The sequence below is a fragment of the Chiloscyllium plagiosum genome, chromosome 40 (genome assembly GCF_004010195.1).
Source record: "Chiloscyllium plagiosum isolate BGI_BamShark_2017 chromosome 40, ASM401019v2, whole genome shotgun sequence".
NCBI lineage: Eukaryota > Metazoa > Chordata > Chondrichthyes > Orectolobiformes > Hemiscylliidae > Chiloscyllium > Chiloscyllium plagiosum.
In genome coordinates this window covers 11,858,559-11,873,252 of record NC_057749.1, presented here as the reverse complement: position 1 = coordinate 11,873,252, position 14,694 = coordinate 11,858,559, and the positions used below count along the sequence as shown (strand labels likewise).

The 14,694-nt window shown below is 41.8% G+C and overlaps 1 protein-coding gene across 1 annotated transcript; it reads right to left on the bottom strand.

The window, feature by feature from the left end:
• Nucleotides 1–853: 853 nt before the first annotated feature.
• On the bottom strand, nucleotides 854–14,694 carry mphosph10 (M-phase phosphoprotein 10 (U3 small nucleolar ribonucleoprotein)). Its single transcript, XM_043680328.1, has 10 exons — nucleotides 14,327–14,694; nucleotides 13,134–13,282; nucleotides 12,216–12,384; nucleotides 9,622–9,763; nucleotides 9,218–9,285; nucleotides 6,035–6,172; nucleotides 5,114–5,224; nucleotides 4,180–4,287; nucleotides 3,573–3,803; nucleotides 854–1,143 (listed from the first exon to the last, which is right to left on the bottom strand). The coding sequence occupies exons 1-10, from the start codon at nucleotides 14,627–14,629 to the stop codon at nucleotides 994–996; spliced, it is 1,569 nt and encodes a 522-aa protein (XP_043536263.1). The 5' UTR covers nucleotides 14,630–14,694; the 3' UTR covers nucleotides 854–993.

The window sequence follows — 14,694 nt, the reverse complement described above, 5'->3', positions numbered from 1 at the left end:
GTACAAGATGATTAGGGGCTTAGATAGGGTCGACAGTGAGAATCTTTTTCCTCATATGGAGTCAGCTATTACAAGGGGGCATAGCTTTAAATTAAGGGGGGGTAGGTATAGGACAGATGTTAGGGGTAGGTTCTTTACTCAGCGAGTCGTGAGTTCATGGAATGCCCTGCCAGTAGCAGTGGTGGACTCTCCCTCATTATGGGTATTGGATAGGCATATGGAGGATAGTGGGCTAGTGTAGGTTAGGTGGGCTTGGATCGGCACAACATCGAGGGCCGAAGGGCCTGTACTGCGCTGTATTCTTCTATGTTCTAGATTAGATTCCCTACAGGGTGGAAACAGGCCCTTCAGCCCAACAAGTCCACACTGACCCTTCAAAAAGTAAGGAGAAAGTGAGGTCTGCAGATGCTGGAGATCAGAGCTGGAAATTTGTTGCTGGAAAAGCGCAGCAGGTCAGGCAGCATCCAGGGAACAGGAGAATCGACGTTTCGGGCATAAGCCCTTCTTCAAAAAGTAACCCACCCAGATCCATTTCCCTCTGACTAATGCACCTAACACTGTGGGCAATTTAGCAAGGCCAATTCACCTGACCTGCACATCTTTGGACTGTGAGAGAAAACCGGAGCACCCAGAGGAAACCCACACAGACGCAGGGAGAATGTGCAAACTCCACACAGACAGTTGCCCGAGGCCAGAATTGAACCTAGGTGTCTGGTGCTGTGAGGCAGCAGTGCTAACCACTGAGCCATCTATACTTTTAGAGCTTTTGTTTACTCTTGATATTTTGGTGTTTACTGCAACCAGCAAAAGGTATTATCCAACATTTGTGACACAGGTGAAAAAGAGACCTCCATACAGCATAAAAGAAAACTCTTTTATTTAGAAACTGTCATGTTTTAAATTAAAGATGATTCTGGAATGCTCTTATGTACAGTTATAAGTAGGTACAAAATGCAGATAAGTATCTGTGTAAAGGAGTTGAAGGGCATGGCGTTAAAGTTTCAGCTTGCTTGTCGATAGAGCTCTTTGTTTGTTTTGCTTGTTGGCTTTCATCTTGGCTCCTCTCAGATCAGCTTTTACTTGATCTTGTAACTGGGAGAAAAAGGCCTTTGACGAGCGTAGAGTTTTGTCTTTCCCTTCATCCTTTTAAATGGTTAAAAACAAAAAATTAGGTAGAAATTCACTTTTATAATAGAAATTTTAGCTTTCTGACACCACCCCTGCAATATAGTGAATTATATGGGAAATCAAAGGCAAGAAGATTACAAAATTCTCCACAGTGCTGCATATAAAATCTACTGCAATAAACTGGGGGCTCTTTTTGGGGTACTGATGTTTCAGGCAGTATCAAAAGGAGAGACTTTACTAAAGTAGATAACATGGTAAATGATCATTAAGTGAGAAGATATGTTATGGTTCTGTTCGCCGAGCTGGAAATTTGTGTTGCAGATGTTTCGTCCCCTGTCTAGGTGACATCCTCAGTGCTTAGGAGCCTCCTGTGAAGCGCTTCTGTGATCTTTCCTCCGGCATTTGTAGTGGTTTGAATTTGTCGCTTCCGGTTGTCAGTTCCAACTGTCCGTTGCAGTGGCCGGTATATTGGGTCCAGATTGATGTGCTTATTGATTGAATCTGTGGATGAGTGCCATGCCTCTAGGAATTCCCTGGCTGTTCAGAATTCCTAGAGGCATGGCACTCATCCACAGATTCAATCAATATGCACATTGACCTGGACTCAATATACCGGCCACTGCAGCGGACAGCTGGAACTGACAACCGCAAGCGGCAGATTCAAACCACTACAAATGCCGGAGGAAAGATCACAGAGGCGCTTCACAGGAGGCTCCTAAGCACTGAGGATGTCACCTAGACAGGGGACGAAACATCTGCAACCCCAGCTCGGCGAACAGAACCACAACAACGAGCACCCGAGGTACAAATCTTCTCACAGACTTTGAAGTGATAAGATATATACAAAACTTAGAGGTACTACAAAGAGATATGATATAATTGAATTGAACCAAGCATGAGAGAGAATGTTGGAAACACACAAGTCAAAAAGGATAGGCTTGCCATTCAGATGTTGAAACTTTATTGCTGGAACAGCACAGCAGGTCAGGCAGCATCCAGGGAACAGGAGATTCGACGTTTCGGGCACAGGCCCTTCTTCAGGAATGAGCAGAGAGTGTTCAGCAGGAGAAGATAAAAGGTAGGGAGGAGGGACTTGGAGGAGGGGCGTTGGAAATGTGATAGGTGGAAAGAGGTCAAGGTGAGGGTGATAGGTCGGAGTAGGATGGAGGCGGAGAGGTCAACAAGAAGACTGCAGGTCAGGAAGGCGACGTGGTCGACGGTGCCCTCCACCGCATCTCCTCCACTTCCAACTCCCCTCCTCCAAGTCCCTCCTCCCTACCTTTTATCTTCTCCTGCTGAACACTCTCTGCTCATTCCTGAAGAAGGGCATGTGCCCGAAACGTCGAATCTTCTGTTCCCTAGATTTCTTGCAGTCTTCTGCAGTCTTCTTCTTGACCTCTCCGCCTCCGTCCTACTCCGACCTATCACCCTCACCTTGACCTCTTTCCACCTATCACATTTCCAACTCCCCTCCTCCAAGTCCCTCCTCCCTACCTTTTATCTTCTCCTGCTGAACACTCTCTGCTCATTCCTGAAGAAGGGCCTGTGCCCGAAACGTCGAATCTCCTGTTCCCTGGATGCTGCCTGACCTGCTGTGCTGTTCCAGCAATAAAGTTTCAACTTTGATCTCCAGCATCTGCAGACCTCACTTTCTCCTTGCCATTCAGATGGCCTCTATACAATGAGGTAAAAACAATGACTGCAGATGCTGGAAACCTTTGTTCTTCAACAAACTGGGCAGAAACTGCTTTGTTCTTCAACTGCAGCCTTGCGGCTTGCTCTATACAATGACTCAATCATAAAATTAAACTATCTTTTCTCTCAGATGGTGACAGAACTGCTGTGTATTTTCTGTCAGAAGGGATATGGGCCGGGTGCTGACAGGTGGGACTAGATTGGGTTGGGATATCTGGTCGTCATGGACGGGTTGGACCGAAGGGTCAGTTTCCATGCTGTACATCTCTATGACTCTAAGTGCTTCTCTGAAACTGCTGTACAGAGATTTTGAGCGTGAATGGATACAAATTGAATGACATGAATTAAGAGAATGCTGAAGGAACTCAAAAGGTTTGGCAGAATCTGTGGAGTAAAACGGAGTTAACTGGAGTTAATTTTTCAAATTAGAATAACTTTTTCCTGAATTTATTTCAAAGTTACAGCATCCACAGTATTTTGCTTTTATTCTAATGGGAAGAGTGTTTGAAATTTCGATGCAGTACATGGAAGGAAACTGGTCTGAACATTCTGTAAAGGAAACATTTGCTGTGAATAGGAATAATGGAATTTATGGTAATTATATGCCAGAGGAAGCAACCATTGAAAGGACATAAAACGTGGTCAAATTAACTTAATCTCTCCATTTCCCATTCAGTGAGACACACATTAAACAGTCTCATCACACCGCTGCCTACGCCAGACATTAATCAACCCATAACAGTGCTCACCTTCAGCAGTGTTGCCTTTCCTTCCCAGGTCAATTTTCTCAATTTTTCAGCATTCTTTTCCTTTACTTGTTTATTACTCAGCTTCACATTCAACTTCTCCACCACTTTCTGACGTGCTTCCTTCTCCTTCAGTCGGAGACGCTTCAGTTTCTTCTTCTTCCTTCTCTCTCGTTTCTTGTCCGTTGCTGTCTTTTCTGTGGCTCCCTGGATCTCCCCAGCTCGACCCTTCTCCTGCAATTATCAGGCCAGACAGCAAAAAAATAAACCAATGTTCTTGCAAAACTCTTCAGCCTCCTGTCATCACACTCTCTTTCAGCCTCACTGATGCTTCAGCATAGCCAGTCAAATGTGTTGAATCTGAACTACGAGTAGCTTTGTAGTCAGCATGATCATGATCCCGTTCTTATCCATGGTATCACCAATATGGCCAACAGTAGAAGTCCAAGCTTGAGTTCACCTTTAAAATCATAAGCAAAGAGGCTGATGTTGCAACCCTTTCCTAACGGTTATCAGTTAAAATGGATTGGGCAAAGTGGGGCTCAGTGCCATTCCAGGGAGAGCCTTAGAACTGTTGGGATTTATCCTATCTCCCTCTTTTACCTCTTACCTTGATTTCTTCTGGTGCTAGCAGAGTGGCATCACTAACATTCACTGGTGCCACCTCCTCCAAACAAATAGAAGGCAGGTTAGAGACCACCTTCACTTCAGGCATGGGCTGGCAAAAGAAAAAAAAAACTTTGTTAAAAGCTGGCACAGTTTAAACATTTTGTTCTTCCTCCCCAATTGACAGCCAAGGTGATTCAGTTCAATGATTAGTGAGTGAGAGCTGCTCGCAGCATGACTTTTCCTCTGGATGTGGCAGATACTGATTTTTGCACCTCACAAATCCCAGTCAGAGTGCTATGGGGTGATGTAAACCTGCCCCGAGGATAAACGTGACAGGATCACAAATAGACTGCACCTAGATAGCAAGTGTAGTCAATTACACAAATCACAAGATTTAAATATCAAAGAAAAAGTCAGTGGTTGAATTGTAGACATTTATCTTTTGGTGTCTGAATCCAAAACTTTCAATTCTACGCCAGCACTGAGGGAGTGTGTGCTTATTATTTTAATAGTTTTGTTTGAGAGTTTTCTCTCCTGAAGACCTGAAATTAGTATGCTATAGATCTCAAAATTGCTTGCATGGTCACCCACATCCAGTGATCATTCTTACTGGGTGAACCTTACATGAGGGATTTCCAACCCTGTATTCCAGCAGAGGTCAGAGCAGGTAATGGGGACTGAAGCACATTGCGGTTCACCTTTGGTTTCACCTTGTTGGAATCAGTTAAATCAACATGGTACAGAAATGCAGCTGATCTGATTGTTCCAGCAGCCAGCAGTTCCAGTATAGTGAATATCATATATCAAACAATGCATCAGAGGAAATGACTATCCAGTGGGTGCTAGTATAGTCTGAGAGTAGACAGAGGCCATACACATAGTGGTACAGTCATGCAGACCATGCTTGACTCTAATTTTGCGTTTCTTTTACTCACCGGTTTGGGTGTGAAATGGAAGTTTGAAAGTGCATCCAGTTTAAGGAAAAGGGAATCCATCAACCTCTGGATCTCAGCATGCTGCACATTTTCCTCCACTTCAGATATTTGCTGCGATTGCAAGAGTTTAATTAAAAGTCTGTCACATATGTAATCCCAGCTATGTAATCTCTCACACCAAAATGGCCTAGCCTGTGATCTCAGTTTACTCACAATGTCCTCACTTGCACCGGGACAGCAGGTCCTGATGGTGTTCACTCTCACGGGGGGAGATCAATACCTAAAGGTGCTGACTTTTTTGGGGACAGTCTCATTGGAATCATTTCTGTCTGTTACACACATGAACATTTAGGTGTGGTGAGACCAATCAGAAAGCTCTTTTTTCTTCATTCTTTCATAGGATGTGGGTATCAGTTGGAATGGTTGTTGCCCATCTCTCATTGTCCTTGAACTGAGCAGGTTCCTGACTATTTTAGAAGCAGTTAAGAGTCAAACACATTGCTGTGTTTCTGGGGTCACTTGTCGGCCAGCCAGATAAGTATGGCAGATTTCCTTCCCCAAATGACATTAGTGAACCAGATGGGATTTTATAACCACTCATGACAGTTGTCTTGGTCACCATAACCGAGACTATCTTTATACCTCAAACTAATTAATGTGAATTTCACAAGTTTCCATTGTGAGATCTGAACCTATGTCTCCAGGTTATCAGTCTGGATCTGTTATTATTTGTCTAATGATATTAACTGCAATGCCACTGTTTCTCCTGAGTGACTGTTGCCAGAGTGTTAATAATGCTTGACATCAACACTGAACCAGGTACTGTATCCTGTTTCAAGTTTTCCGGTGTCTAACATAGATATTAAAAACTGAACTCCTCTTCAAATTCAATTAACCCCAAAGGTTATCCAAGATTATTACCTGAGTTTGCTTTAAATATTCCTGCTCATAAACTTCAGCCAGGCTCAGTTTGCTTTTCTCATGGTCCAAGGTGAGTCTCTTTTTATATTCAAAGGCCTCTTCTTTTGGTTTTTCCTTACGTACAACATCATCCCAAGCCTGTAACACATGGCACATGATGCTTACCCATCAATACCTGATCGCTGTACATTAAATAGTTGCCAATTAAGAACTTATAAAAGAAAACAGTGCAGAGAACCAAACCCAACCAATTATCCCATGGCTGTAAATCATTCAGGAACAACATTGTGGAAAATTGATTGTTCGAAGGAGACTAAATGTACCAATTCCAAATATTCATCTCATCAATCTTAGTTGAAGCAGAAAATGCTGAACATACATATGAATCCACAAAGCAAAGTGGGACTGAACATTTGGGAGGGGAATCTCCTGTCACAGCTCCAAGTCCTGTCAAACTGTTCTGTTTGTGGACCATATTCCTTCCTTCACACTCTCACTGGCCCACTAGTCCCCCTAATACTTGTTCTAGGATTTTGATATTCAGCATTGCTTCACCTTAGGTCCACAGAAGATGTTACCTAGTAAGGTAACGAAACGTCTGGAAATGAACCTTTCAGCTCAGCGAGCAAACCCACATCCAAAACCTCAACCCGAGCTACAAATCTTCTCAAAACTCGCTAAGGATTTTGATATTTCTGATTGGTGGACAGATATTTTATCCCTAAACATATAGGCTTCTCTCTGGACTAATTTTCCACATTTGCATTTTCCTTTCTTCTTACCTCATCTTTAACTACAGCAAGGAGTATTAAATTATTACACCAAATGTCAGCCACATAACAAAACATTCCTTTCCAGCAATGGGCTCACCTTTGATTTTCTGACAAATGAAATAATTTAATTTGTATTGGTTTTTGCTGTCCTGTTGATAATTTTGAACAGCTCTATGAACACTTTCTCCATCTCTCTGCTCTTGCAAATTAAGTGTCATATTTTGAATTAATTACACAAACATGCCACCCACATCTCAGGATGAGAAACGTCAATGTTTACTTGGGCAACTGCAGCATTTAAAGCATACTTCATCATAAATTTTACATATATGTGAAACATTAATCCCACTTCAAAAACTCCACTTCCATTCTTGAAATTTTATTAATTTATTCTATTATTTACATTTTCAGTTTGTGTTTTCCACATTGTTGTACAGGTAGTTCTCCTATAATGCATGTTTATTAAAAGTGATTTATCTGTAACATGATTTGTGAATTGCCAACTTTTTTTTAATAAAGCAAACTCTTGTTTGCTGCTGTGGTTCTGTTCGCCGAGCTGGAAGTTTTTGTTGCAAACGTTTCGTCCCCTGTCTTGTTTGCTGTTAACACATTTCTCATTCCCAGCACTAGGTGTCACAGTGTGCGCAAGACTGAACTCTGTGTTGGTATCACATAATCAGTTGGCTTGTGCATTTCTCATAAAGAGCTTTGTGAAAGGTATTATGAAATGTTTGCGCTAGTGGACTTGAAAAAGCATTGTGAAAATGTTTCTACAGCCCGAGGACAAGAAGCTGGGAGCATCCTGTTAATCTAAAAACTTGAGTTGAGATTTGAGAGTTAAAATTTCACTTGAATTGACTAACAGTAAAAGGAGTGTTGAGGGGTAGCTTGAAACTTGGCTTTGTTGTTTGTATGAAGAGCTTTTTAATTTTTTTTTGTTTAAAAAATATGTTTAGATGTTAAAGAATATCTGTAGACTCAGGTGAATCTTGTTTCAGTGACTAATCATTATGATAACCAACTGCAAAATAATACCAGTACAGGGGCTTGGACATGGTCAGTCAGCTGCTCAGGGTGGTCAGACTCAGGAAACACTGCACAGTGAGCAAGTAGGCTGCGAAGAAGAGATTCAGGGTTAGTCAGGGTCAGTTGGTAGCGAGGATGAGAGTGAGCAGGGAAGATGTTACAGGAAATAGTGGGTACAATAGTAGAGAAAGAGAGAGTGAGTGTGTGAGCATGAGGTATGAAAGAGAAGATGGTGGCAATTCATTGGCCGAGTGGAGAAGATCATTGATCTTCTTTCTACATTCTATGCATTCCTTCAGTTGATCGAGACTGCACTAGCCTGGACAGTTATCCTGATCCAGGTTGGCATGGTTTCAGTAGAATGGCATCCTCTGTTGGTCTGGGAGATACCTGACTCTGTATCACCCCATCCCCAGGAGCAGCATCTCCAGGCTCACAAAGAGAGGCATGAATTTTCCACTGTCTGCCACATCTAGGGCCAATGTCAGAAACCATGCAGGGCAGCTCCGGACTGACAGCTCTTGTCTGGGTGCACCACGCATGTTGGTCAATTCTGGGATATCCAGGAAGTGGTCAGTTGTTTTGGTAATGGCACATGGGATGATGGTGCTAGAGTGTGAGAGAGGAGCACCAAAGGGCAGGGTAGGTAATAAATCAAGCAGGTTTTGTAAAATAAGTTGATAGACTTTGTGAAACCCTCCAAAATACTTGACAAACTGACACCTAGTGAAAGAAATTAAGATTCAGCCCATGATCTATCAAGGGAGGTTTCATTCTGGATCTGACTTGTGCAGTGTTATTATTGGATGGGATCTGAAGATCGCTGAGAATGCAGTGCAGCCAGCAGGTGTAAATGCCAATCAGTTGAAGATTCTGATGAACTGCACTATACAGTACAACAGCTCAAAATTTACTTAGATTGTGCTATTGTTTGGGTTAGGCAAACTACTACTTTTGTTTAGATTTTTACTCATTTTTGGTGGTTTGCTCCAATCCTGTTTCTCGCCATAGCCCCATTATTTCTATTGCATGATTTTCTATAACACAGTGTTGCTTGGGAATGCAATTACAGTATCATAGGAGAACTACCTGTACTGTTAATCTAATTTGCTGTTATTTTATGTTTGATTTAAATTTTGTATTGGTGGCACTCCAGCAGTTGAAATGTGAATAAATCATACTTGGTATGCACAAGCTGCCTGTGCAATTAGGCACCAATATTCACAGTTAAAATGTTCCAAACGATTAGTTGCTAGTCACACCATGCTGTATGGCACAAACAACTGGCTCTAACTTCACAAATGTTTGCTGACAGTACCTGGGGAAAATCGACAAACCTAACAGAAACGTTGATCCAGGAGGTACTACAAAGACTTTCACTGACCTGGTCTTTAATCCTCTGAATAATAACATCCTCTAGTTTAAGTGTCGTCTCCTCAGTGATAACTGGAGCTGAGAATAGATATGGAAAGGAGCACAAACTCAATATAAAGTTAACTACAACACAGCTCAACATTTCAGGTCAACGATTCATCATCAGATTTATGAACTTTGATGAAAGGTTGCTGACCTAAAACTGTTTTTCTTGGCATACATGCTATCTGACCTGCTGTGCATTTTCATTTTTAATTTCAGATTTCCAGCATCGACAGTAATTATTTTTCAATAACATAGTTAAGTTTTGCTCATGACACATGCATATAAACATGCCAACAACATAATTATGTCTGAATGAACACCCTCCCAGTCCCCATCATTTCAAAGTTATTGTGTGGAGGTAAGGCTTACCTTTTCTAACTGCATGGTCAAACTGGAGGTCCTCCTCCAGCAGGCTGTTCTCTGGTCGTATCTGGGCATTGACCTCTCCCAGAAGCTGCCAAGGCTTCTGCTCCAAGGCAGACATTTCCAGTTGTTGGATTTGAGCATTCAGCTATTGGAAACAAAACAACACCATGCTGGTTACCAGCGAATTACATTATGTGAAGGTCACAGGATGGAGATTAGTAATTCTACCTAAACATTTCACATTGACAGGACAGTAAGCAGCAATCTGTATTCTAACTGTATACCATCCTTCGGTTCCTTTAGCCACTAATCTGAACATCACGCTTCAATTACTAACTCCACAACCTCCAAACCCAGAGTAAAAATGATTGTGTTATTCTCTGTCCAGATATCTTGATGGTTAATCTCAAAGGCACATTCTTCAATCAGACATAATAGTTTGCTTGTATCTACTCTTTCCAGTGTTTCCAAACTTTTAAACACCATTTCATAATTTTAAATATTTAAATCTGCAAAATACTGTGGACGCTGAAAATCTGAAATTAAAACAGAAAACATTGAAAATACTCAACAGATCACGCAGCATGTATGGAGAGAAAAACACCTGATTTCTGAAACAACACTTATGCTTCCCCAAAAATTTAAAATCATATCTAAATCCTTTCACATTGTTCCCATTCTTATCCCCATAACTACACACAGCCCACTATCAGCACTAATACCTTTAGCCACACATGCCCCAATCTACAGAATTTTTCTCCAAAGTTTTCCATCTCAAACCTGGATAACCAGGGAAAGGGTTAGCTCACTCAAGGACAAAGTAAGGGATCTATGCACGGAGCCAGAAGTGGTAGGTGAGGTCCTAAACAAATACGTAATGTTGGTATTCACCAAAGAGAAAGAATTGGTGGAGGATGATGTCAGGGAAGGGAGTGTCAAATTTCTAAGCCAAGTTGCTACTAAAAGGGAAGAGGTATTGTGCGTCCTAAAAAATATTAAAGTAGATAAATCCCCAGGTCCTGCTGAGATCGATCCCAGAATATTGAGGAAGGCAAGAGATCAAATTGCTGGAGCACTGACAACCTTTTTGGCCACAGGTGAGGTCCCAGATGACTGGAGAAGAGCCAATTGCCCTATTGATAAAAAGGGTAGCAGGGATAATCCAAGAAATTACAGGCCTCTGAGCCTCATTCTGTGGTAGGGAAATTATTGGAAAAGATTTTCAGGGACAAGATCTACACGCATTAAGAAACAAATGCGCTTATTACCATGGTTGCGTGTGAGCAAGGTCATGCCTCACTAACTTTATTGAGTTTTTTTGAAGAGGTTGCGAAGATGATTGATGAGGGAAAAGCAGTTGTTGTTTGCATGGACTTCAGTAAAGCCTTTGACAAGGTCCCTCATGGCAAACTGGTACAAAAAGTGAAATCAAAAGGTATCGCGGTGAGCTGGCAAGATGGATACAGAACTGGCTTAGTCACAGGAGGGTAGTGGTGGAAGGGTGCTTTTCGGAATAGAGGGTTGTGACTAGTTGTGTTTCACAGAGATCAGTGCTGGGATCTTGTTCGTGGACTATATAAGTGATTTGGAGGAACATGTAGCTGGTCTAATTAGTAAGTTAGTGAACGATGCAAAGATTGGTGGAGTTGCGGACAGTGAGGAGGATTGTCAGAGGATACAGCAGGATATAGATCAGTTGGAGGCATGGACAGAAAAATGGCAGATGGAGTTTAATCCAGGCAAGTGTGAGGTGGTGCATTTTGGAAGGTTAAGTGGAAAATATACAGTGAATGGCAGAACCATTAGGAGTATTGATACGTAAAGGGATCTAGGTGTGCAGATCCACAGGTCACTGAAGGCAGCAGCATAGGTAGAGAAGGTTGTAAAAAAAAAGGCCAATGGCATTCTTGCATTGGAAGGGGCAAGGAGTACTTATAAGGATAGACAAGTTATGCTGCAGCTTTATAGAACTTTAATTAGGCCACACTTGCAATATTGTGTAGAGTTCTGGTCACCACATTCCCAGAAGAACTTGGATGATTTGGTGAGGGTACAACAAAGGTTTACCAGGATGTTGCCTGGTATAGGGGATTTTAGCTGTGAAGAAAGGTTGGAAAGACTGGGGAGATCAATTATGAGGGGACACAGGTTCAAGATTTTGGGTTTGGGGGGGTGGGAGGTTTTAAAGAGATGTGCAAGGCATATTTTTCACACAAAGCGTGGTAAGTGCCTGGAATGTGTTGCCAGAAAAGGTGGTGGAAGGCAGCACAATAGCAGCATTCAGGAAACACCTGGACAAATACATGATTAGGAAGAGAATTGAGGGGTATGGATCCTGCACATAAAGACAGTTTTAGTATGAAAGGGCAAATGTGTCAGTGCTGGCTTGGAAGCTGAAAGGCCTGTTCCTGTGTTGTATTGGTCTTTCTTCTCAGCTCTCTGACAAAACCATTGCTCATCTTCCTAATAACTCCTTTGTGGAAGCAATGTCAAGATCTTGTGTTGTACACAGTGGATACTTTTCAGGGCTTTCTTTAAGCTGAAATGTTGTGCTGGATTTAAGCCCTGTATGTGTTCACTGTAGTTCCAATAATCACCTTTTCTTGCCGCTTCTCAAAGGTTGACTTTGTCTCTTCTGGTTTGTTTCCTCCTGTCACACTGGCTAATTCTTTCCCATCACTGTCATCTGGCAGGTTAAAGCGAACTTTCTGATTTGCCCCTTTGGCCTCTTGGGCACACTCCGACTCAGCCATCTCCTCCTGGTTTCTGGATCACAGAAAGGAACCCACATTAATGCAATATTAATTAATAAATACACTTTAGTTTGTAAAAAGAATATGTCTACTTTCAATGGATAGATCAATAGAGAGACAGTCTATTTAAGGGGTTATTGCTGAATACTCAGAATAAGTATATTCCTACTACTAAAAAAAATTAAGGGATGTCTCCCCATCTGTTGGTAACTTAGAGAAAGCATGAAACTCAAGGAAAACAAAAATACCTGTGCAATGATAAGTGACAGGTCAGATGATTCATCAGAATATAAAGAATGGTACAGAATGACTAGAAGGTTAATCAGGAGGAAGGAATTTGAGTATGAAAGCTAGTTAGAAATATAAAAATGGTGAGAATTTCTAGATATTTAAAAAGGAAAAAAAAGTAAACTGAGTGTTGGTCCTCTACAAATTGGGCGTTAATCGTAGACAATAATGAAATGGCAGATGAAACAAACTCTGGCAATAGTCACCTGGATCATATGGAACATTGGAAACAGATAAATTACGTTTATATTCCTAGGTAATGAAGAGGATGAGAGATGGTCCTGTTGAGAGGTTTTATATTCCATCTGTGGCACACCAAACTATTGGCCAAAAAGCGCTGTTTCTGCCAGTCATTTGAACTATCAGAGGTTGAGGTTGGAGTGGGAGTTTAGAGTCAACAATTGGAGACCTGAACCCAGTGCGATATAGCTTTTTAGGCTTATAGGTTAAGGTAATCAACCTCAGAAAACATACTCATCCGTTTCTTCCTCCGGCTCAAATTCTTCTGCATCTGGTTCATCTTCTGCCTCAACACTTTCTTTCTCCTCATCGTTGTCTTTCACCATGGGTTTCTCATCCTCAACTGGGTCAAAGAAATCCTTGTACTGTAGGTTTCTGGAACTCTTCAAACAACAAAAATCTGTAAAAATTTGACTCTGGTTTCATCTTACAACATGACTGTCCACAATGTGCAGCACTCAGCACAGATAGCGCGTGAGACAGGGTGGGAGAGGGAGTCAGAGTGAAGGAGACAGATGTAGAGACAGAGAGGGAGCCAGATGTGAGGACCTTCATGAAAGGTAAATCAGGAAGGCTATTGGAACATTGGCCCTTATTCCAAAGGAGTTGGAAAGTTTTACTGCAACTATGCAGGGTGCTGATGAGACCACATCTAAAGTACTTAGATCAATTTTGGTCTCCCTATTTTAGGAAAGGCATCATTTCATTGGAGGCAGTTCAGAGAAGGCTCAATAGGACAGTCCTTAGTACAGAGGGATTGTTGTATGAACAAACGTTGAACAGGTTTGGACTTCTACTCTGAATGTCATTCTTGCGAATTCCAATCTCTTTGAGGTGTATTAGAACCTTAGTGGGTTTGACAGGGTAAACGTTGCGAGGTTTCCTTTCATAAGGAATAGGAACAGGAGTAGACAGCTCAGACCCTTGAGCCTGCTCTACCATTCAATGGGATCATGGTTGATCTGACACTCATCAATTTTCCTGCATTTCCCCATAATCTTAAGATTCTTGGTCAGGAGGGGACTCAATCTACCTCAGTCTTAAATATACAAAAGAACTCTGCTCCCACAGTTCTCTATTGCAACTTCCAAAAACTCTCAACCCCCAGAAGAAATTTCTCTTTCTCTCAGTCTTAAATTGGCGCTTCATTATTCTGAGACTATGCCGTTTGGTCCTAGACCCTCCTATAAGGGGAAACATCCTCAGCATTTACCTTGCTGTTGAGGAGCAGGGGGAGGCCAGGTCTGTTAAGGAGCAGAGGTCAGGGATATCGACAAGGGGGGTTCAGGTAGCTAGTATCAGTGCTGTTACGGAGCAGGGGTTAGAGAGCAGAGGTCAGTGCTGTTAGGGGTGGGGCTTCTCTCTGTCATGGAACAGGATTCAGGGTCATCATGCAGTGAGGCAGAACACTGTGGTAATGTTGTTACCTTTCTTTTAGTCTTTATTTTGGGGACAAGTTCTTCATCTTCAGAGGGAATATCTTCAAAATAATGAATTTCATCATCATCTTTCTGCATCTCTTCTTCCTTCTCAAATTTCTCTAAAAAATTTTCCATTTCTGCAAGTCTAAAAAATTTATCATCTATTTCAGAGCTGCCAGTAAAACTCGAGCTCTTTCCCTGGACTTTAGTCTTTTTCTCAACTTCATCAATATCAAAGTTAAGTTCAGAGTCTTCATCACTAAGATTTTCAGTTTCTGAACCTTTTTCGAAGTCTTTTCTCTTTATCATCTGTTTTTTTAACTCTCCCTGTTTTCCATCATTGCCCTTTGTCGTCTCATCTTGTTTTGTAAACT

Excerpts from the sequence above, each read along its gene's own strand:
- mphosph10 (XM_043680328.1), bottom strand. The coding sequence starts at position 14,629 with ATGATAAAGAGAAAAGACTTCGAAAAAGGTTCAGAAACTGAAAATCTT. Across the intron at positions 9,286-9,621 it reads TGACCATGCAGTTAGAAAAG|CTCCAGTTATCACTGAGGAG; the intron begins GTAAGCCTTACC and ends ATCTATTCTCAG. Across the intron at positions 6,173-9,217 it reads TTCAGAGGATTAAAGACCAG|GCTTGGGATGATGTTGTACG; the intron begins GTCAGTGAAAGT and ends CATGTGTTACAG.